Raw genomic sequence first — 23,829 nt, 5'->3', positions numbered from 1 at the left:
CTCATTCCACACTCTAGCATAACAAATGCTCAAATATATCAACACATCATGAAAGTAAAAATGTCAGTTAAATGAAATGCATTAGGAACATCAGTTATTTCAATAAATACCTAAAAGAATTAGTATCTAAATTATGAAACTCTTTTCATGTATTGTCTGCAGCTCGTGGTCTTGCGGTAGCATTCTCACTTCCCACGCAAGGGGCCCCGGGTTCGATTCCTGGTGGGGTCAGGGATTTTCCCTACCTCGAGATGACTGGGTGTTGTTGTGTCGTCATCATCATCATTCATTCCCATTATGGCCAGAGGAAGACAATGGCGAACCACCTCCACTAGAAACTTGCCTAGTTGGCGGTGCGGGTCTCCCACATCGTTCCCTATGCTCCTCAGAGTATGGGACCTCTTCATCATCATTTCATATATTAAATTTTCAATAAGTCACTCATCACTAATCATCATCATATTATTTTGGGCATACTAACTGTTTCTGTAACAGTTCCTGGCTAGAATTTATAATGTAGTCTGCTGTCACCAGTTTCAGTAAACTGTCATTGACCCTATATTATAAATGTGATATAACTGCAAAAGAATAGTGGAAGTGTTTATAGAATGTGTAGATGCAGCTATATTAGGAGTGCATAGAACAACAACTGATTTAACATAACATGAATACAACCTGGCCTGCAGCATTTCATGAGGTTTCAGTTGTACTAATAACTGTATCAATGTTACCAGAATGAATTTTAACTCTGCAGTAGTATGTTCACTGACCTGAGACTTCATGGCAGATTAAAACTGTGTGCAAGTTCAGGACTGGAATCTGGAACCTTTGTCTTTTGCAGGCAAGTTGACACTCTACATCCCAGAAATTGTGACAAGAAATTTGAGAAACAGATTATTGTGACCTTAGGAGCAGGTGCAGCTGAACCTGCGAGTGCTTGACAGCTGAGGAGGTGGGTCAATAGAGCCAGGCAGGGCTCAGTAGCCACACAAGCTTTGTGGTGTCATTAATAGATTGTGGCACCCTTTGCAGATGGTCTGAGTATGAGAATTTTAGACCACAGGTCAGGTGTGCACCAGCTTCTACTGCATGGTCGCTATAACCCTGTTGCTGGCATGAGCATAGAAGAAGAGCTGCCATAGCTGAATTGCCTGGTCACAACAAATATAAAAATCAGACTAAATCTAATAAAAATGAAACATAACTAGTGACAGAAAATCTGTAACATATTTATGAAGATAAAATTAGGACGAGTGCATGGGTGAAAATGCACCCTTGATATGAAGTGTAGTTTTTAAGCTATTTCATATTAAATATTTTATGTAAATAAGGAACCTCAAATACAGGGTGAGTCAAAAAGAACTTAACAACTTTGGAATGATATAAAAATTTATTGAGGAAACTTACAGAATCAGTAGATGTGTTATTTTTTAGCAAACGGCCTCAAGTTGGATTCATGTACTGCATCAGTGCCTCATTCTACCACCTGAAGTACCAGTGTAGTGCGCAGTTACATTGGCTACTTTCACTGGTGAGGAGCATGCTCACTGTGTGTTTTGGTTTCATGAAACGAATTTCTTTCTCTGGGGTTTCATTATTTAAGAGTGTGTGTATGTTTCTCCCCTACTAAGGAATATAGCCCCATCAAAAATCAAGTCTATGCTGCTGTTGCACAAGTTAGGCCCAATTTACTGCAAAGAGTGTGGGAACAAATTGATTAGTGATGATGTTTGCCATATCACAAACGGTAGTCATACTGAACCAAAATGACACTTGATACTTTTATGTGGAACTTGAGGTTGCTTCCAAAAAAATGACACTCGTACAGATTCTGTAACTTATCTCAATAAATTTCTATATCATTCAAAAGCAGTAAAGCCTTTTTTGACTCACCCTCATCTTGATAATGGCTTAACCCTACAATACCAAGGCATTTTCCATAATGTGTAATACCAAGGGAGTGGGGAGATGCATGTTACTTTGTGCCTACTACAAAAAAATTAAATAAAATGATTGTTCCCAGAATGAGATTTTCACTCTGCAGCGGAGTGTGCGCTGATATGAAACTTCCTGGCTGATTAAGGTAGGAGATGAGGTACTGGCAGAAGTAAAGCTGTGAGTACCGGGTGTGAGTCGTGCTTCGGTAGCTCAGATGGTAGAGCACTTGCCCGCGAAAGGCAAAGGTCCCGAGTTCGAGTCTCAGTTGGGCACACAGTTTTAATCTGCCAGGAAGTTTCAAAATGATTGTTATTTGTTATTAATGGGACCCTGTGATTTAGACAGAGAGGAACGTGGCACTGTAGCTGGGAATAATAAAACACTTGATCACGGCCGAGTGTTAATACAGTGCATCCTGACAGTTTCCATCTGCGTCCAACATTCCTCCACCCCACACCGACATCTATATTTGGCAGTGATGGCTACATTTGGTGTCAGAATAGCAGGCGTTGTCTGTACAGTACAACGTTCGAGCCCACCACCTGCATTATAGTCAAAAAATGTGGTGAGTGTTGACCAATTTTTCTTTTTGAGTGTTGGATATTTTCTTTCTTTGCGTTGTCAGAGTAAGTGTTAGTGTGTTTGAGGCAGTAAGATTTTTTTTTCTTTCGTGGCACTTAATTACTTTTGTATTGGGTTGAGTATGACGTTTTATTTATCTCCTCGTAAAACATACGATGAGATACTGAGCTGTAGGAAGTCAGTTTATTTTTGTAGTTAAATGTTTTGTTTCTGTATGATTTTATAGGTTGAAATTGGGACTAACTGGAAACGAAAGCAACACAATGGCAGAGTCAGGGACGCAAGGTGTGTCGGAACCTGAAGCGGTACAGATTTTGTTGGGAAGGGTAGCACAATTGACAGCGGACAACAAACAGTTGAGAAGTGAATTAACATCTAGGAGTGAGTGGGAAACCACATCTGATCAGTTGTTGTCACCCAGGGTACCGCAGCAGGAGACTGATCCAGCTGCTGCGAGTTTGATTATTCTGTTTTCTGGCAAGGCATCTGAGGATGTGCGTTCGTTTGTGGAGGACTTCAGCTGTGATGAATGGTTTGTCTGATGAACAGCTGTTACATGTAGCCAAGATTAGATTAACAGGTGTTCTCAGGCCTTAAGGAAGCCAGGACAGTTGAAGCAGTTGAAGGAGGGGCTTTTACAGAGGTACAGGAAACAGCATAGCACTTGGTACTTTAGAGAAAGAGAGAGTAAAATGACAAAGAGACAGGGGGAAAAGGTAGAGAAATTTGTGGACAGAATAAGAGAAATTAACGAGTATACTTAAGAGTTGGGTCAGAGTGATGAAGTGAATGGTGTTCTGTTGCAGGAGGCTGAGCAAAGGGCACTTGATGTATTTTTGAGGGGGTTACCAGTGCATTTGGCGCGGAAAGTGCGTGAAGGGGCTCTGAAAGATTTGTATTCGGCCATTCAGCTGGAAATCCAATGTGAGGCAATAGACGTGGCAATGGGGGTACGTGATAGACAAACAGTGTTTACAGCGGGTATAAAATGTTATGAGTGTGGTTAGTAGAGTGGAGTTAGTAGAGGTGGACAATTGTTAAACGGCAGAGGGGGCTCAAGACCCACCTAAGGGAGCCCCCGTTTAGTTTCAATGCTACAAATAAGTATGCAGAGGTGGAATGTTCAGTGGTAGGATCCATAGGAACTAAAAAGTTTAACATTTTGTTGGACACAGGGCGCAAATGGCAGTGGCTACTAAGAGTTTAACGGAATGAAGGAACATTATAGGTTGCATGGAGTGGGGGATAAGGAGGTCACACCTTTGGGGTCAGTGACAGATGACTTTTGCATAGGGAATGTCTGATTTGATGCACGCATGGAGGTAGTACCGTGAGTAAGCGAGGGCTACAACATGATCCTAGGAGTAGATTTCTTGCATCAACATCATGCCAAAATTGACTTTGGACAATGAACTGTGAACTTGGTGGAATCTTATTTCAGCTAGGGGAAACTGTTGTTGATGCAGAGCAGTTGCAAGAGCATTCAATGTAATGAACAAACCAATTGGGCAGTGTAAATTAGCATTAAGGCTTAATTCACGTGAGTGTGTGTCTAGTGGCACCGGGAAGTCACGTTGGGTAAGTGTAGAGTCAAATCTACCTGTGGGTATGGTATGTGTTATTGTACTATTGGAAGATAAAAGTTTTGGATCCATTAGGTTGTTTTGTGAAATGTGTTATTGTACACGTACAAGAGGCAAACAATGGGTGAGTAGTCCCTGTGAACATAGATAATTTTAGCACTATAGATGAGAATTTGGGAAAAGTAGTTTTAGTAGTGAATTTGGATGAACCAGATGACAAAGATTGATGTTTGAGAGGTAGGCGTAATGATCAACAACTAACTGCCAACAGAACTGCATTGTGAAATGAAGTTAAGCATTTGAAAGGAGGAGAAAAGGAGCATATGGAAGAACTGTTACGGGAATTTAAGGATTTGTTTTTTCTGCGAGGGCTGTTACCAGCAATTCCATTAGTTCAACATAGGATACCAACAGGGAACGAAGCACCTGTTTACCATAAACCATAGAGAATACCAAGGTATTTGCAGCCGATTGTGGAGGATTTCAATGATCAGCAGCTTGAAGATGGTATTATAGAGCATAGTAATAGTTGATGGGGATCGGGCATTGTCACTGTGCCTAAAAAATCTATGGATGGAACTAAGAAATACAGGTTCTGTTGTGATTACCGATACCTCAATAATAAGACAGTAATGGATGCATACCACATTCCAAACATACTGGAGACTTTGGATCACTTAGGATAGTGCCAGCACTTTTCTATGATGGATTTGACAAGTGGTTATCATCAGTTAGAGGTGGCTCCAAAGCATCATCCAAAAACTGCTTTCTCTAATCCTGGAGACCATTACCAGTACATCAGAATGCCATTTGGTTTGAAAAACACTCCAGCAATGTTTCAGAGGTTGCTAGACAGTGAGTTGAGGGGTTTGAAACCATGGCAGTGTCTAGTCTATTTGGATGACATTATAGTGTTCTCAAGTAGTATGGAACAGCATAGACAATGGTTAAGGGAAGTCTTTATGAGGTTAAGAGCAGCTCGTTTGATGTCGAGCCTGGAGAAGTGTCATTTTGCATTGGAAGAAGTGAAATATTTAGGTCATATCATCAGTAAGGACGGAGTACGAACAGATCCGAGGTTGGTACAGGCTGTAAGGGATTTTCAGGAGCTGAAAACAGTTAAGGAAGTGCAATCATTTGTCGGAAGTTTCAATTTTTATCAAAAGTTCATGAAGGGTTTTGCAGACTTAGCACAGCCATTGATGCGATTGTTACGGAAGGGTGTGAAATTTTGAGTGGACAGAAGAGTGTCAGAAAGCATTTGACAAACTGAAAGAAGTGTTCACATCAAGTCCGGTTCTTGTGTTTCCAGATTTTGAAAAGGAATTTATTCTAGCATGTGATGCATCAAATCAAGAATTAGGGTGTGTTCTTAGTCAGGAAACTGATGGGAAAGAACATCCTGTAGCCTATGTGTCTAGGCAGTTGAATGCAGCAGAGAGGAATTACTCAACAACAGAGTGGGAGATGCTTAGTGTAATCTATGGAATCACATATTTTAAATGTTATTTATATGGAAGAAGAGTTCGGGTAGTGACAGATCATGCTGCATTGAAGTCGTTGTTAGGGTTGAAGGATCTGTCCACTAGACTCCTTAGGCGGGCTGTGAGGCTTAGTGAATTCGACTACGAGGTGGTGCACAAGCTTGGAAAGAAGCATGGTAATGTGGATGCACTGAGTAGAAAGGAGGCTAAAGTAGGAGTCATAGGTTATGACCTAGCAGTATGAAAGAATTACACGATGCTGGCAAAGATTGTAAATTGTATCAGACACAGCCACAATTTAATATGTACGACAGTCTTCCGTGCAGGGAAACAAAGTTAGGGCCAAGTATAGTAGTGCCAGTGAAGCTGAGAGATGGGGTTTTAAAAGAAGCACATGATCATGTGCTATCTGGTCATGGTGGGAATAGAGCGACAAATAGGAGAGTGGTGGAGAGGTATTGGTGGAAGGGTAGGAAAGTAGATGTGGATCAGTATGTCAAGAATTGCATACCGTGTGCGCAGGGAGCAGATTTGAGTTGGAAATGGATACAGCTACAATGATTGCTGGAAGCAACATGTCTATTTTCTATGTTGGGAATTGATGTCTTAGGACCTTTCAGTCAAACACCATTGGGGAAAAGTTTCGTTCTGACAATAAGAGATCATTTTTCGAGGTATGTGGAGATGGTGGATATGGCAAATTAACAGCAATGGTCATGCAAGTGTTAATAAACAACTGGATTTTGAAGTTTGGTGTACCGGAGACAATAATTACTGACCAAGGGACCAATTTCATGTCGGATTTAATGAAGGAACTGTGTAAATTGTTGAACACAAAGAAGTTGAGGACGAGCACGTTGCATCAACAGGTGAACGGAAGGACACAATGGGTACACAGAACAATCAGGAAGATGCTGAGTTTTTATGTGGATTCCCATCACCGTCAGTGGGACGAGTATTTGAAGGATACTGTATATGCATACAATGCAAAAGTCCAACCAATACTGGTTTGTCTCCATTTAAGGTAGTGTACAGGTGTGAACCGTAAAATTGCATGAGTCACGCACAGTTAATAACATTAACATTTCCAAATATATAAAAAACAAATTTTACAAATTTCTGCCACTTAACTTATGACAAACACGTAGGCTCGCAAGGTAGGACTTGCGAACTTTTAAAAGGTATTGAAAAAAAAAAAAAAAAAAAAAAAAAAAAAAAGATGAGCAGGAATTCGTTATGCAATTGACTAGCTCTTACCACGAGGCAAAAGGAATTTTTCTTCTTTCTTAGAGTACCTTTTACATGTGAGTCTACTAATACTAGTTATGGCAGGCGAGAGAATGAATCAATTCTTAGTGCCTTGCATTTTAAACAGTACAGCCATTGGTGCCTTAGACTTGCACAGACTTGGAAGAGGCTAACAGTCGAATAACTCGTAGGTAAGCTGGGAGGGGAAAGAAGCAATCCGAACCAAACCACAGATTTACTCTGATCCCCCCCCCCCTTTCGTCCTCAACAGGGGACAAACGGACCACCCTTTCTAATATTACCACCTTCCCGCAGGTGGGCAGACGAGAATGAATGGTGGGAAACCCCCAAAATATATGGCTGGTATAATTAACAAGAATAAGCAAATTGAATTAAATTAAACTTCATAAAATCTATTAACAATCAATACTCAACTTCCGGCGCGTTACGACTCCCAGGACTGAACCAACACAGCACCTCCAAATGCTCTGCCGAGCCACCCTCTGCCAGCCGAGCCACCCTCTGCCAGCCGTTTCAATGGATGCAGGAAGGCATGCCGATTTTCAGAACCTCCTCGCCGGTTGACAGCATGCAGCTGAACTGCAAATTTGGCCCCTTGCGGACCCACACTCAGGAAGATTCCTTTCGTGACGAGCAGTTAATGCCCCATACCATGGAACCGCTGCTCACATCCCTTACGCTGATGCCGCGGTCTGCGTGCTGTCTCTCTAGCACCGGCAGAAAAGTCCCTTCTTAATGCCCTGACTGCCAATTTAGACGACATATAAGTATTGTAATAGTAGTAGTAAATATACCATAAGTACGTGCTGGACTTTCTGAAGGATGCAACCATCAATGCTGCATGGTACTGTGCCACTCTGTCGAAATTGAAAGAGGGGATTTGGAAAAAGTGGCCTGGCCTTCTCAGATCTGGTGTTTTGCTGTTGGATGACAATGCTAGACCACACACAGCGAAGGCAATGCAAAACCATATTGCAACTCTTGGTTGGGAGTGCCTACACCATCCACCTACACCAAGTGACTTCCATCTGTTTCCTGCTTTGAAGAAGACTTTCAGCGGAAGGAGATTTGGCACCGGTGTTAATATAAACTGGCAGCTTCCATTTTCAGTGCCTATTCATTATAAACACTGAGTGTCACCAGAAATCTACCAGCATATACTATATTATGAGAAGGAAAGTTGATACTCACCATAGAGCAGAAATGCCGAGTTGCAGGTAGGCACAACAAAAAGTCTAGCAATTACAGCTTTCGACCATGGCCCGTTGTCAACAATAGACACACACACACACACACACAAACACACACACACACACACTCTCTCTCTCTCTCTCTCTCTCTCTCTCTCTCTCTCTCTCTCTCTCTCTCTCTCTCTCTCGCAAACGCAACTCACATACACGACTGCAGTCTCAGGCATCTGAAACCAGTTGCCTGAGACTGCAGTCATGTGTGTGTGTGTGTGTGTGTGTGTGTGTGTGTGTGTGTGTGTGTGTGTGTGTGTGTGTGTGCACATGCGTATATGTGTCTGTTGATGAAGGTCCATGGCCAAACACTTTAATTGTGAGAGTCTTTTTGTTGTGTCTATCTGTGACTCAGTATCTCCACTATATGGTGAGTAGCATCTACCATAAGCTGTACAAAATTTAATATGTATGTAATGTTAACCATCTTAGTTTCCAGCATGCAAATTTTTACTCCAATTTACACATCTTACAAACTGACAGCTCAAGGTTTCTGCTAGAGCTAGACAAACAACACTGCCACCATACTAGAATGGACAGTGACAGGGTGTGTCAGTTGTACATACGTGGGAGGACTAGAAAGTAACACAGAATAATATTTTTCTCCCCTGGTATTGCAGCTGGCATGTTGAAGTTTCACAACGATACAGTCTGAAGTTTGTGCTACAGAGCGTATTTTGTTTTATGTGGAGCTCTAGCGAGAGAAGTCTGAACTACATAACAAACATGGCGTGCATGTTACTGTTGTCAACTTGTGAAGAGCAGCGAAGTGTAGTTCAATATTTGTGCACCAAAGGGCATGAACTGAGTGAAATTCACATGGACATGCATCACACATTGGGGACGACTGTATGGACTGTAGCAATATCCCAGGTGATGTGCGTTCTTCCAAGAAGGCCATGTGAACCTTACTGACTCACCACATTCCAGGCAGCTGGTAACAGCTGCAACCCCGCAGAATGTCAGAGCCATTGAGGTAGCAATGGCATGTGCAACTGTGAAACTTATCACAACAGTTCAACATTTCCTATGGTGGAGAGTATGAAGTTGTTCATGATACGATGAAATTTTGTAAAATAGTGCTCTCTGCGTGCCTAAGAACCTGACAGACAGCCACATGGGCCAGCAAATGATGTCAAGCTTGGATCACTTAATGCATTATACCACAAAAGGGCAAAGGGCATGACTTTCTGAAAGGAATCATTAATGGTGATGAGTTGTGGGTGTACCAGTACACACCTGAAATCAAGCTGGCATCTATGGATTGGAAACATCCTGGTTCCCCAAACTGAAAAAAATTCAAAGTACTCAATCTCCTAGAAATCTGCTTGTGACATGTGTACTGGGATATGTGTGATATGCTATTGGTGGACCTTGCTGAACATAGAACCACTGTGAATGCTGCAGCCTGCATTAAAACTTTAATTAAGTTGTGTCATGCCCTTCATGACAAACATCACAATATTAATGCTGACAGTGTCACACTTCTTCATGACAATGCTTGGCCCCATGCTGCTGCTCCTGTTCGTGAGAAAATCACCAAATGTACGTGGGAGTTTCTCCAGAGATGCGGAAGTGAAAATCAGCAGTCCGAAGATGGCTATACTCCAACCAAATGGTCTTCTATGCACAGGGCATATTGAAACTGGAAACATGATGGGAGAAATGTGTTTAGTACATTAGTGACTATGTAGAATAGTAAGTAAAAGATGTGAGTTAATTTGATAACAATGTAGGAAAAGAGATTGCTACTTACTGTAAAGAAGACACATCAAGTTACAAACAGGCACCATTACAAGACACTTGCATAAAGCGTTTGGCCACAGCCTTCATCGGTAAAAGAAAGACACACACCATTCACACACACACACACACACAAGCAAGCAAAGCACATCTCATGCACACACAACAGCCAGCTCCAACTTCTCAGGCCAGAATGCAGCTATCATGTGGGATGTAAACAGAAATCTGGAGGGAGCAGGGAACGGGAAAGGGAGATGAACGGTCTCTCTCCATAGGGATATGATCCTTGTGGCAATGGTTTGGGATCAGGAGTGGCATAAGGATGGACTATGATGTTGTGGGGGTTGGGTGGCTGATGGAAGACCACATTAGGAGGGGTGGGAAGTACCGTATTTACTCGAATCTAAGCCGCACTTTTTTTTCGGTTTTTATAATCCAAAAAACCGCCTGCGGCTTAGAGTCGAGTGCAAAGCAAACGGAAGTTCTTAAAAATGTCAGTGGGTGCCGCCACAACTTAGTTCTGCCGTCGAATATATGTAGCGCTACACAGGCAAAAAAAAAAAAAAAAAAAAGTACTACGAAAACCCGACTGGCAAGAATGTTTAGGATGTTTGTCAATATAGCCAACTCTACGTTCTGAATTTTTTCCTATCTGTGAGAAGAGATGGTTGCTAATAGGAACTTTTATAAATTGTGAATCACATGCAGTATTCTCGTCACCATAAGAATAATACGAATATAAACATTTTGCCATGTATTGTTTCTTGTTTGCTGCTATCTCATTTAAATCCTGTCTGCGTAATAAACCACAAAACTAGAGTGAGACAACAGCAAATACATATCATGTCATGTTTATATTCGTATTATTCTTAGGTTAAACAGTGATACAGTCAGAAATGAAGCGAGGCAATTGACTACATTTTTAAATCTAAGATGACTCTAATTTCTGTGCAGAATGTAATGTACTAAAGAGGTGCCTGCAAAGATTTTCAAACGGAGAAAAATTTTCGCTAAACTCTCGTTCAGAACATCTTCTATCATACGCAATCTATTATTTGGTTCTTGTTGATCATTATCAAAAAAAATAGTTCAAATGGCTCTGAGCACTATGAGACTTAACATCTGAGGTCATCAGTCCCCTAGAACTTAGAACTACTTAAACCTAACTAACCTAAGGACACCATACACATCCATGCCCGAGGCAGGATTCGAACCTGCGACCGTAGCAGTCGCGCTGTTCCGGACTGAAGCGCCTAGAACTGCTCGGCCACCGCGGCCAGCATCATTATCAAAGAAAGCAGCAGTGTAAGTAACAACAAGTAGCAGTCTCTTGCCATTGTTTCGCTAATGAGACGATTCCTCTCTCTCTCTTTTTTTTTGTATTTGTAAGCGGCGGTAGCGAGCACAGCAAGCCATACCGCGATCGGCGACAGGCCGTAAACACGCAGTATCAGAGTACGACAAACAATGCATGACACAGTACAGTAGTACATATTCAGCGTAGAGTGACGTAAACACCTATAACAAAGAAAAAACTGCGCTTATCAGATCAAAGAAAAATAAGCAATCAATTCAAACCAGACGAAGCACGTGAAAAAGGAAGGGTACCCATATAAATACGGACGGAGTGCCTGATGCATAGCAATGGCTACCTGGTAAAGCTTAACTGCTAAGCTTATGACTCGAACCAAACTACTGTAGCTGTATCGTCATTCATTCGACCTAAACTGTCTCATATTACAGTGGACCAACTTTGTTTCGATTTGGAGATGCGGCCTAAAACTTTTCTCTCCCCTTGAATTTTGAGTCTCAAATTTCAGGTGCGGCTTAGATTCGAGTGCGGCTTAGACTCGAGTAAATATGGTATCTCAGGCAGGATGTCCCTTATTTCAGAGCATGATGAAAGGTAATCAAAGCCCTGGCAAAGAATGTGATTCAGTTGTTCCAGTCTGGGATGATACTGGGTGATCAAGGAAACACTCCTTTGTGGCTGGGTCTTGGGGGTGGCGGGAGGATTGGAGGTGTGAGGGAAAATGGCATGAGAGATCTGTTCTGTTTGTGGACTAAGTCAGGGGATGCCTGTCTGTGAAGGCCTTAGTGGGACCCCCAGCATACTCAGCAAGGGAGTTTTTGTCACTGCACATATGCCATCCCTGAGTGCCAAGCTGTATGGAAGGAATTTTTTGGTGTGAAAGGAATGACAGCTGTCAAAATGCAGGTACTGTTGGTGGTTGGTGGATTTACTATGGACAGTGGTGTGGATGGAGCCACCAGAGAGGAGAAGGTCAACATTTAGGAAGTTGGTACGCGGGGTTGAGGAGGACCACATGAAGTGAATGGGAGAGGAGGTATTGAGGTTGTGAAGGAATGAAGATAGGATGCCTTAGCCCTAAGCCCAGATCACGAAGATATCATCAATGAACCTGAACCAGACTAAGGGTTTGGTGTTTTGGGAGCTAGGAATGTCTCCTCTAGGTGTTCCACAAGAAGGTTGGCATAGGAAGGTGCCTTATGAATGCCCATGTACTGTGGATTTGTTTATATGCCTTCCCTTCAAATGAGAATTAGTGTGGGTTAGAATAAATTTAGTAAGGTGTATGAAGAATGAGGTAGTAGGTTTGGAGTCTGAAGGGCACTGGAAAAGATAGTGTTCAATAGCGGTATGACCACGGGCATAAGGGATGTTGGTGTATAGGGAGGTGGCATCAACAGTGACAAGTAGGGATCCAGGAGGTAAAGTGATGGGGATGTTGGAGAGTCAGTGAAGGAAGTGGTTGGTGTCTTTGATGTGGGAGGCACAATTACGGGCAATTGGTTGGATGTATTGGTCAATGAGGGCTGAAATTATTTCAGTGGGAGCACAATAACCAGCCATATTGGGGTGTCCAGAATTGTTGGGTTTATGGATTTGGGGGAGTATGTAGAAGGTGGGTGTGTGGGGTGTCATAGGGGTGAGGAGGGAAATGGATTCACAGACATTCTAATTCTAGGAAGGGCCTAATGTTTTGAGCAGGTATTGGAGTTTGTGTTGAACCTCTGGGATGGGATCCATGTGGCCGAGTTTATAGGTGGAGAAGAAAGATAATTGGTGGAAGCCTTCTGTCAGGTAGTCACTGTGATTCATAATAACAGTGGTGCAACCTTTGTCTGGAGGTAGGATGATAGGTCAGGATTTGTTTTAAGGTTGTGTATGACCGTTGTTCCTTCTACTGAAAGGTTGAAGGACCTGGAGAAGGATGGTGAAGCTAAGTTGTAGGTAAGGAATTCCTGGACGGTGACCAGCAGGTGGTTAGGTGGTAGCATCATGGTTGGATGGTGGTACAAACCGGAAGAGGCAGGGTTCAATGTTGAAATTAGAGTGTTTGGAGGGATTGGTAGCAAAGAAGTGCTTCCATTGCAAGGATTGGGAGAAGGAGAGTAGGTCTTTGACAAGTCCAGAATGGTTAAATTTGGGCATAGGACTAAAGGTGAGGTCTTTGGAAAGGACTGAAACTTATGTGGAGCTAAGATGTTTGAGGGAAAGGTTAACAACAGTGTTATGGGAATGTCTTGGCTCTAGATTTGGTGGAGAGTTGATAGGTTGTTTTGGGGGATGTGGCAAACAGATCTCCTGTGCCATTTCCCCTCACACTCCCAAGAACCAGCAACAAAGGAGTGTCCCCTTCATCACCCAGTACCACCCCGTTAGGAGGAAGCTATATACCCACTGACTTTTCTATGAACATACACTCTTGGAACTTTAACAGTAAACCATAACGTGATGCAGAATGCCTCTCTTGCAGTCTCTGCCACTGGTGTTGGCTGAGCGTCTCTTTGATGCTTTCGCACTTACTAAATGAACATATGTTGAAATGTGCTGCTCTTCTTTGGATCTTCTCTATTTCCATTATACACTGATGTGACAAAGGTCTTGGGACAGTGATATCAAAATATAGAAATGGTGGTAGTATTGTGTACACATGGCGTAAAAGGGCAGTGGAATGCCAGAGCTGTCATTTGTACTCAGATGATTCACGTTAAAAGATTTCTGACATGCTTTTGGCCATACAATGGGAATTAACAGACTTTGAATTCACAATGGTAGTTGGAGCTAGATACAAGGAACATTCCATTTTGGAAATCGTGAGGGAATTCAGTGTTCCAAGAGCCACAGTGTCAAGAGTACATTGTGAATACCAAATTTCAGGCATTACCTCTCACTATGGATAATGAAGTGACCGTCACACTTCACTACCTACCAACACACTTCACTAACTACCAAGAGAAGTGGCGTTTTCATTGAGTTGCCAATGCTAAAGACAAGGAACAGATATACGATGAATGTATCAGTTAGGACTGTGTTGCGAAATTTAGTGTTAATGGGCTATGGAAGCAGATGACAGACACGTGTGCCTTTGCTAACAGCATGACATCGCCTGCGACATCTCGCCTGGGCTTGTGACCATATCAGTTGGTCCCTACACAACTGGAAAACCATGGCCTGGTCAGATGAGTCCCATTTTCAGTTGGTAAGAGCAGATGGTAGGGTTCAAGTGTGGTGTAGACCCCACAAAACCATGGACTCAAGTTTTCAACAGTGCACCGTGAAGCTGGTGGTGGCCTTACAATGGTGTCGGCTGTGTTTACATGGAATGGACTGGGTTCTCTGGTCCAACTGAACTGATCATTACCTGGAAATGGTTATGTTCTGCTACTTTGAGACCATTTGCAGCTGTGCGGGGTAGCTGCAGGGTCTTAGGTACCTTGCCACGGTTCATGTGGCTGCCCCCCACGGAGGTTCAAGTCCTCCCTTGGGCATGGGTGTATGTGTTGTTCTTAGTGTAAGTTACTTTAAGTTAGATTAAGTAGTGTGTAAGCCTAGGGACTGATGACCTCAGCAATTTAATCCCATAGGAACTTACCATTACCACCACCACCACCACCATTTGCAGCCATTCATGGACTTCAAGTTTCCAAACAACAATGGAATTTTTTTGAATGACAATGCACCATGTAGCCAGGCCAAAATTGTTTGTGACGGGTCTGAAGAACATTTCTGGACAATTAAAGTGAATGATCTGGCTACCCAGATCGTCCATCCTATTGAACATTTATGGAACATAATCAAGAGGTCAGTTTGTGCACAAAATCCTGCACTGGCAATGCTATCGCAATTATGGATGGCTATAGAGGCAGTATGGCTCAATATTTCTGCAGGGGACTTCCAACAACTTGTTGAGTCCGTGCCATTTCGAGCTGCTGCACTACACTGGGTGAAATAAGGTTCAATGCAATATTAGAAGGTATCCCATGCCTTATGTCACATCAGTGTAAATCCTATCTGATATGGATCCCAGAAAGGCAAGCAATATTCAAGTATTGGTCAAACAAGTGTTTTGTAAGCTGCTTACTTTGTTGAAGAACAGTATTTTCTGAGGATTCTTCAAATGAATCTCTGTCTGGCATCTGCCTTACTCTTAATTTTATGTGAACGTTCCACTCCAAATTTCTCCATACACATACTCCTAGATATTCTATGGGAGCAACTGCTTCCAGTGATTTTTCTACAATTGTGTAATCATTAAGTAGAGTGTCTTTCACTCTGTGTGTTCGCAATATATTACATTTGTTTATGGTGACAACCATCTGGCATTCTCTGCAGCAAGTGCCGATCTCCTGCAAATCTTCCTGCACTTTTATACAATTATATAGCACTGCAACTATTCTGTATACAACAACATCATCCACAAAAAACTTTGTGGCACTTCTGTTATCTATTAGGTCATCTACATATAGAATGAAAAGTAATATTCCTAGAACACTCCCTTGTAGCCCACCCAGAGTTACTTCTCTGTCTGAAAGCTTCTCTCCATTGAGAACAAAAACCTGTGTTCTGTTTGCTAGAAACTCTTCAATTTAATCATACAGACATTCTATAAGCTCATATTTTGTTCACTAGGTGGCAACGTGGAACAGTCCAATTGGCTTCCCAAAATCAAGGAAAATGGTATCTACAAGAGGAACTGTATCTGCTGCTTTCTGGGTCTTGTAGACAAACAGAGTGCTTCTTGTGGACAAACAGAGTGCTGAGTTTCATATAATTGTTGTTTTTTAAACCCATGTTGATGTCTACAGAGCAGATTTTTAGTCTCCAGAAATGTCATGATATGTGAGCATAAGACATGTTTCTAAATTCCACAACAGACTGATATCACAGGTAAAGGTCTATAGTTTTATGTTTCTGTTTGATGATCCTCTTTGAAAATGGGAATGACCTGCCTCCTTTTTCCAACAATTATGAATGCTTTGCCCTCCAGAGACCTGCTGCTAGAAGATGGGCAAGTTCTTTCACATACTCTATGTAGAAGTTACCGAAAAAACGTCTTCTTCATAAGCAGAAAACACACGCACTCACACAAACATGACTCACACATGCATGGCTACTGCCTATGGTCACTTAGGCTTGACTGTGAGCTGCATCTGACATGAGTAGCAATTCAAGGTGGATGGTGGGATAAGGAGAAGGCGTCGGATGTAGAGGGGAAGGGATAGTCGGGTAGGTGTGGGGGAAGATGATGTGCTGTTGTGGGAGTGAACAGGTGCACAGTTGGGATGGGATAGGACTGTGCTGAGGAAGGGGGAAAGGGAGAATGGAAAGGAGAGATGTAGAGAAGGGGGGAATACGGGTAATTGGGTTGGTGGAATATAAGGTGTGCGTAGTACTGAGTGGGAGCAGGGAGTAGGGCAGATGACAGGGATTAGTGAAGGATGAGACCAAGGGTTTACATTAACAAAGGATATGGTGTAGGGAGAGTTCCTGCCTGCACAACTCAGAAAAGATGTTGTTGGTAGGAAGGATCCAGATGGCACAGTCTGTGAAGCAGTTGTTGAAGTGAAACACACTGTTGGGTGGCATGATCAGCAACTGGGTAAACCAGCTATCTTTTAGCCACAATTTGGTGGTGGCTCTTAATGTAGGAAGACACCTTGTTAGCTGTCATGACCATATAGAAAGCAGCACAGTGCTTTCAACCTAGTAAGTAGATCATGTGGCTGCTTTCATATGTAACCCTGCCTTTGATGGGGCAGGATATGACTGTGGTAGAACTGGAGTAGGTGGTAGAGGGAGAATTTGTGGGACAGGTCTTGCATCAAGGTCTGCTGCAAGGATATGAGCATTGAGGCAAGGGATTGGGATCAGGGGTGGATTAGGGATGGACAAGGACATTGTGAGGTTCAGTAGGTGGTGGAATACCAGTATCGTAATGGTGGGGAGGACAGTGAGTAGGACTTTTCTCATTTCAAGACCTGACACAAGGCTTTCAAAACACTGAAGGAGAATGTGGTTCAGTTGCTTCAGTCATGGATGTACTAACACAAGACAGAAGTTTCCTTGTGGCCAGACGGTGGGCATGTGGGATGTGGTAGGTGACTGGAGTGACAAGGCTTGAGAGACCTGTTTCTGTACAAGATTGGAAGAGTAATTTCAGTCTTTCAAGGCCTCAGTGAGACCTTTGTTATCTTTGGAGAGGGATGCTTGTCACTTCAGATGTGATGACCACAAGTGGCTAGGCTATGTGGGAGGAATTTCTTGTTCTGGAATGGGTCACTGCTGCTGAAGTGGAGATATTGTTGATTGCTGGTAGATTTGACGTGGATGGAGGTACCGAGTAACCATCCTTGAGGTGGAGGTTAACATCGATCAAGTTCGCTTGTTGGGTTGATGAGGACCTCGTGAAGCAAATGGGGGTGGGTGTGTTGCGGTTCTGGAGGAAAGTGAATAGGGTGCCTCACATCATGAAGATGTCATCAGTGAATCAGAACCAGGTGAGGGCTTTGGGATTCTGGTTGGTTAAGAAGGATTCCTCCAGATGGCCCTTGAATAGATTACCATAGGATGGGCCAAGTGGATGCCCATTGCTGCACCATGGATTCGTTTGGCCTTCAAAGGTGACGTAATTGTGGATGAGGACACTGGTTATGGTGACAAGAAGTTGTTTATAGGTTTGGAGCCAGTTGTGTTTTGGCAATGGTAATGTGCAATAGCAGCAAGGCCATTGATGTTAGGGATGTTAATGTTGACAGAAGTGGCACTGACAATGATGAGCAGGGTACTGGATGGAAAAGGGACAGGAACTGTGAAGAGTTACTGGAGGAAATGATTGGTGTCTTTTAAACGGGAGGGGAGGCTACGGGTAATAAGTAATAAGCTGAAGATGTTGGTCCACCAGAGCAGAGATTCTCTCAGTGGGGGCACACTGACAGGCCACACAGGGCATCTTGGATAGTTGGCTTTATGGAAGTTAGGGGGCAAGTATAAGACAGTGTGGAGAATTTGTTAGCAGGTAGGATTATAAGGTTAGGATCAGTTTTCATGTGGTGGAGCAAGGTTCTTTCTGCAGATATAAGGTTTGTTTCCATGTTGAGGGATTTTGGGAATAATGGTGAGGTAGGGTTCAAGATTAGGAAATCTGGGGTGCTTTGGGGGCAGTGGGGATGGATCATGGCTGGATGGAGGATGAACAGATTCAGGCAGGGTTCAATATTAGTTTTGGATTGAGTCTGATTGGTACAGTCAGTAGTGAAAAAGTGATTACACTGTAGGGATCAGGAGAAGGAGAAATCTTTAACAAATCTAGCATGACTAAATTTGGGAGTGGGGCTATAAAGGAAAGATACTTCTGTGGGACTGAGGCATTTGGAGGATATGTTTATGAGGGTATTTTGCATCTTTTTAGGTTCTAGATTCTTTATGTTGGTGGGAGGGAGTTTTGAGGGTATGGTAAATGTAGAAGGTCTACAAGGCAGGGTTTGCCAGCAATGAGGGATGCAGAGGAGGTTTGATGAAGAGTAGATCAACAGTTTGGTGAGTTCTTTGAGGTGGCATTGAGCATGCTGCTCTAGTTCCTGAAGTGCAACAGTTTCAGTTCAGGAGAATTTTACAGATGGAGAGGAGGTATTGCAAGGAGGTTTGTCTTGAATTTATATGGTTTTGCAGGACTAGGAAGGTGAGGGCTATAGACTGACAGAATTATGGCCACTGTGAAAGGAGGGGTTGCCGAGAGAGATTGTTAATTTGATTGTCGGGCCTTTTGGGGAAAATCCTTGAGCTTAGCAACAACTCAGGAGCAGTATGTGGGACACTGTTCTAGCTAGGGATAGGGAAGCTTTTCTATACTGGGGCAAATGGAAGGAGCAAAACATCCATAGTGAGGGATAAAAAAAATGTAAAAATACATGAGGAATGGTGTGTCTGACTATTAGGACACTGAAGTAGCTAGTAATAATACAGTTAATTAGAACCTTCTGAATAAGTAATACTTTATTAATTACTATGAAACTCATCTTTGCTTGCCAGGCTGGGCTGTAGCTATGAGGTTGCACCCGCGAACCTGTGATTCGGAACATGGCAAATGAGCCATGATTACTTAGTGATGAATACATAGAAATTCAGGATGGCCTTACTGTGGCTTTGCTGAAGTCACTAGAAAACATTAGTTCATAGACACTTGTTAACACTGTTCAGGAGGCAGAAGTCTCTTCACTCCCTTACAGCTGTTCACATAGTGATCATTTCCCCTTATAAAATTGTGGGGAACACTTACATCCAATAGGCCTACAGATAAGAAATATGTTGCTTTTTTTTGGGTACATGTAAAAACTATTTATACAAATGAAAGTATTCTATTCCTCTGAGAGAAATTCCTTAATATTATAAAAAACACTTATTGATGAGGAACTCCTTCAAGGCAATTTCAAAGCAGTTTCCACTTAAGTTTTTTAATTTTTTTGGAAGTTAGTCATAAAATTTGATCCCGATGTCATAGGGGCTCTTGTCTGCACTTTTTGTATTATTTCTTTCCAGGTGATGTTTATTGTACCTTCTAGTATTGAACATGTGCAGTTCTCTATTTAGATGATTGTACTGCTTGTATTTTAGTATCAGCTGAACAGTTTTATAAATATATAGTGATGGGAGTGTTAATAGTTTCTTAATTTTTGAAACTGCTTTGCAGGACTCATTATATCTAAGCTTACACAGGACTCTATCTCCCCTTTTTTTGAAGGATGAATACCCTATTTACATACGTGGCAGCAGCACATCCCCAAACTTCAATTCAATATGTGAGGTATGGATACACTAAAGCCTAGTAGATTATACTCATTTGCTCATATTTAAGAAATTGTGACATTGTCGACATTGCATAAATTGATTTGCTTAGTTTTTGGCATAAGAAATCGATATGATGCTCCCAAGAGATGCTGATCTAACATTATACCAAGGAAGAAAGTTTTATCTTTCAATTTTATTTCTGTACCATCATCAGACACAACACTCCATTGCATTTCATCTTGTTTGTGGTGATTTGAAATTTCATTAGATTTGTTTTATTGATGTTTAAGCTTAAGTGATTGTTTTGGAAGTAATTCTTCAATCCAAATAAGACACCAGAACAATTTTGGGCCAAATCATTCTTGTTGGTTCCCCAGTTAACAACAGTTTTGTCATCCGCATAGTTAAGTATCTTGCTGTTGTGTTCTGGGGCAGATCATTAACATACAGCATGAACAATAAAGGGCCCAGAACTGACCCTTGGGGCACACCATATTTTACTATAGCTGGACTGGAGTTGTACTACTTAATAACGTTGCCCACTTTGTGTGCGGCTTGTGTGACCTGATATCTGTCTTGTAGGTATGACTGTATGAGACTATTGGCTATTCCTCTGATACCATAAGTTTCCAGTTTCTCAAGTAGCAGCTCATGAGATACCGTGTCAAATGCACGTAATAAATCTAGGAACAAACATGCCACCCTTTCTTTTTCATCTAATTTCATAAGTATCATGTGTACTATATCACATATGGCAGATGATGTTGAATAGCCTTTCCTAAAACCCTGTTGGGTTTCTTGTAGCACTTTTTCTTTGACAAGAAAGTTTTCTAAGTGAAATAATTCTTCCTAATACTTTGTTTAAGATTGGAATTAAGCTAATGGGTTGGTAGTTTTCAACTTTGACAATACTACCTTTTTTGTGCAATGGCTTGACTATTTTATATTTTAATTCAGGTGGAAACACACCTTCATTCAAACTTTCATTGATGAGGTGGATCAGAACAGGTATGAGTGAATGTTTGCATTGTGTTAATATAATGGAGGAGATTTCATCCCATCCCACAGAGAATTTGTTTTGCATTTTATTTATGATTCCCTCTACTTCCTGGAAGTGGGCATGATCTGACTTTGAACAGTGCCCTGCTGGCCTCTGTTGAAGCTATTTCAGGCCAGAGGCATGGCAGTGGTGCCTTGGAACTACAGGAGGCATGGCTTCTTCCTAGCACCACATTGGTGCCTTGTGATACCGCTTGCTGTGCAGTATCTCTGCAGTGGTCAATACTTCTTGCACCACTCTTGATACTCGGCAACACTGCAGGGAAAAGATCACTGAAAGATGAAGTGGATGAGGCATAGGGGGAAAAAGGTGAGACCTGAGGGCATAGGGCTGATGCTGAAAGACGAGAATGAACTCAAATTGACATGAAAATACAATAAGATCAAAAAGAAAAATAAATAAAGAAAAACAATAATAGTTAGATAAAGCTTGTTGAGTGGATATGTGTGAACAAAGGGGACAGCAGGTGTAACTGGATTAGATGGGTAAGTACATGAAGTTGGATAGGAAAGATAGGAGGGTGGGGATGATTAAGTATGGGGCTCAAGAGAGTATGTGTGGCACAGGAACATACAGAAAATAAAGTGAGAATACGCAAGTATGTGGGAGGAATTGTGAATTATTTTAATGTCTAGGAATATTTATATTTGACATTAGAGATGCTGCACCAACATTCTGTGCAGTCATGTGGCCGTGAGATGTATCTGGACAAGACCGATGTAGTGTGGCTCGGAAGTCCCCCAGTGCAGCCTTCACACTCTGCACCTAGCTGCTGTATCCTGTCCCAAGCATGAGCCTGCTCACTCCCACAGCAACATATCATCTTCCCTCCACACCTGCCCTGATATCATTCCCCATGCCAAGCCCATACCTCCTCCTTACCCCCATCACCCACTTCAGAGTGCTGCCCATGTCAGACACAAGCACAGCCAACAGTCAGTCACGAGTGGCTCGTAGACTAGCCACATGTGTGTGCATATGTGTGTGTGTGTGTGTGTGTGTGTTTTATGCTGCTTCTGAAGAAGGATATTTCTGCCCTAGTCCTACAGTTTGGCACTCTTTTCATTGTGCCTGTCTGCTACTCAAAGCCTCCTCAATGTGGTGAGGAGCACTCTATCCTTTTCACATGGTTGAATATGAATAATATCTTTTAACAAAAGAGATTAACAGTTAAGCTTAGTATACTATAAGTATTGCACATTTTGATCTGTCCAAATGATTTATAATGGAAAATTCTGCAACTTTTAATAACAGGATGTTCAGAATTTATAGGATACATGCCATTTCAAGGAAAAGTGTAAAAAAATTTTCAGGCAATCTGTACTTACTCTCCTTTTTGTTTGAGCCAGTCTGGGTCCTTCTCTTCTGGGAGAAGATCTTCTTCCACAAATCCCACATTTTTCCTTGCCTCATATTGTTTCTTCAGCCACTAAAAATTATCATGCAAATTAGTATTAAACTGTATTGCTATTATTGTTCCTCTTCACCATTTTTGTACAAAAGATATAAACTGATATCAAACAAGTCAGCTGTTGTGAGATGATGAGATGAGTCTATGTGAATTGATGTCACGATTTTAAACAATATATCTATTACACATACACACATCTTTAACAGCATAAATCATAAGAAATATTGCTTTTATTAATGTACATAAGAAATATAAGCGAATATGTATACAGCAGTACTTGAGTTGCAGACAGGCACAATGAAAAAGACTGTTAAAATATAAAAGCTTTATGACAGAATTCTTCTTCTGCACTAGAAAACACACACACATTCACACAAGCACAACACACACACACACACACACACACACACACACACACACACACACAGCAACTGCCTCAGAGCACTAGAGCCCAACCACTACTGCATCTGGCAGAGCAGCAATCTACTGGGATGGGTATTGGGGGTAAGGAGGGCACATGAGGTGGCAAGGGGAGGGATAACATAGTATGGGTGGGAAAAGATGCCAATGCTTCCTGTCAGAGTGCGCAGGGTGTTGTTTAGGCAAGGATAGGGCTGTTAAGCACAGCGTCAGAAGGCTACACACACCCTCTATCCCACCTACACACTTACAAATACTTTCCTCTTCTTTATTTCTCTCCTCTTTCCTTTCCACCTGGGTAGGAAAGAGGCTACACACACTTTCTATCCCACCTACACACTTATAAATACTTTCCCCTTCTTTACTTCTCTCCTCTTTCCTGCCCTGATGACAAGGAAAGACAGAGAGGTAGAGAAGGGGAAAATATTTGTAGGTGCATTGGCAGGACAGAAGACATGTGTAGTACTGTAGTGGTAGCAGGGAAAAGGATAGGTAGATGGCAGACAGGGACTAGTGAAGGTTTAGGTCAGGTTAAGAGAATGAATGATATGCTGTAGGGGTAGTTCCCACCTGCACAGTCAGAAAAGCTGGTTTTGATAGGAAGGATGCAGATGGCATGGGCTCTGAAGCAGTCATTAAAGAGAAGTACATAATGTTGGGCAGAATGTTTATAAAGTGAGTGTTCCAACTAGTTCTTGGCACAATTTCGGGGTAGCCACTCATACTGCTAAACATGCCACCCAACATGACATGCTTCACTTCAATGGTTGTTTCACAGTGCGTGCCATCTGGATTCTTCCCACCCTCTTTCATTTTTCTGCATAGAGGAGGTGGGAACTCTCCCTATGAAATATCCTTCATCCCCATAACCTTTTGGCCCAAGCCTTCACTTGTCTTGTCTCCTACCTACCTATTCCCGCTAACACCCCGGTACTACACGTGTTCTATCCTGCCAATTCACCTACAAATATTTTCCCCATCTCTACTTCTCTCCTCTTCCACCCC

At 42.2% G+C, this 23,829-nt stretch overlaps 1 protein-coding gene across 1 annotated transcript in view; it reads right to left on the bottom strand.

The window, feature by feature from the left end:
- Window positions 1-23,829, bottom strand: part of LOC126176447 (dynein axonemal assembly factor 4-like) — a 118,946-nt gene that overhangs the window by 13,792 nt on the left and 81,325 nt on the right. Inside the window, exon 5 of the mRNA XM_049923603.1 lies at window positions 22,322-22,422. Coding sequence (XP_049779560.1) covers window positions 22,322-22,422 — 101 coding nt within the window. The remainder of the gene's footprint in view (window positions 1-22,321; window positions 22,423-23,829) is intronic.

Source organism: Schistocerca cancellata, chromosome 3 (assembly GCF_023864275.1).
Source record: "Schistocerca cancellata isolate TAMUIC-IGC-003103 chromosome 3, iqSchCanc2.1, whole genome shotgun sequence".
Classification (NCBI taxonomy): domain Eukaryota; kingdom Metazoa; phylum Arthropoda; class Insecta; order Orthoptera; family Acrididae; genus Schistocerca; species Schistocerca cancellata.
The sequence above is the reverse complement of the archived record's forward strand: the minus strand, read 5'-3'. Positions and strand labels throughout refer to the sequence as shown.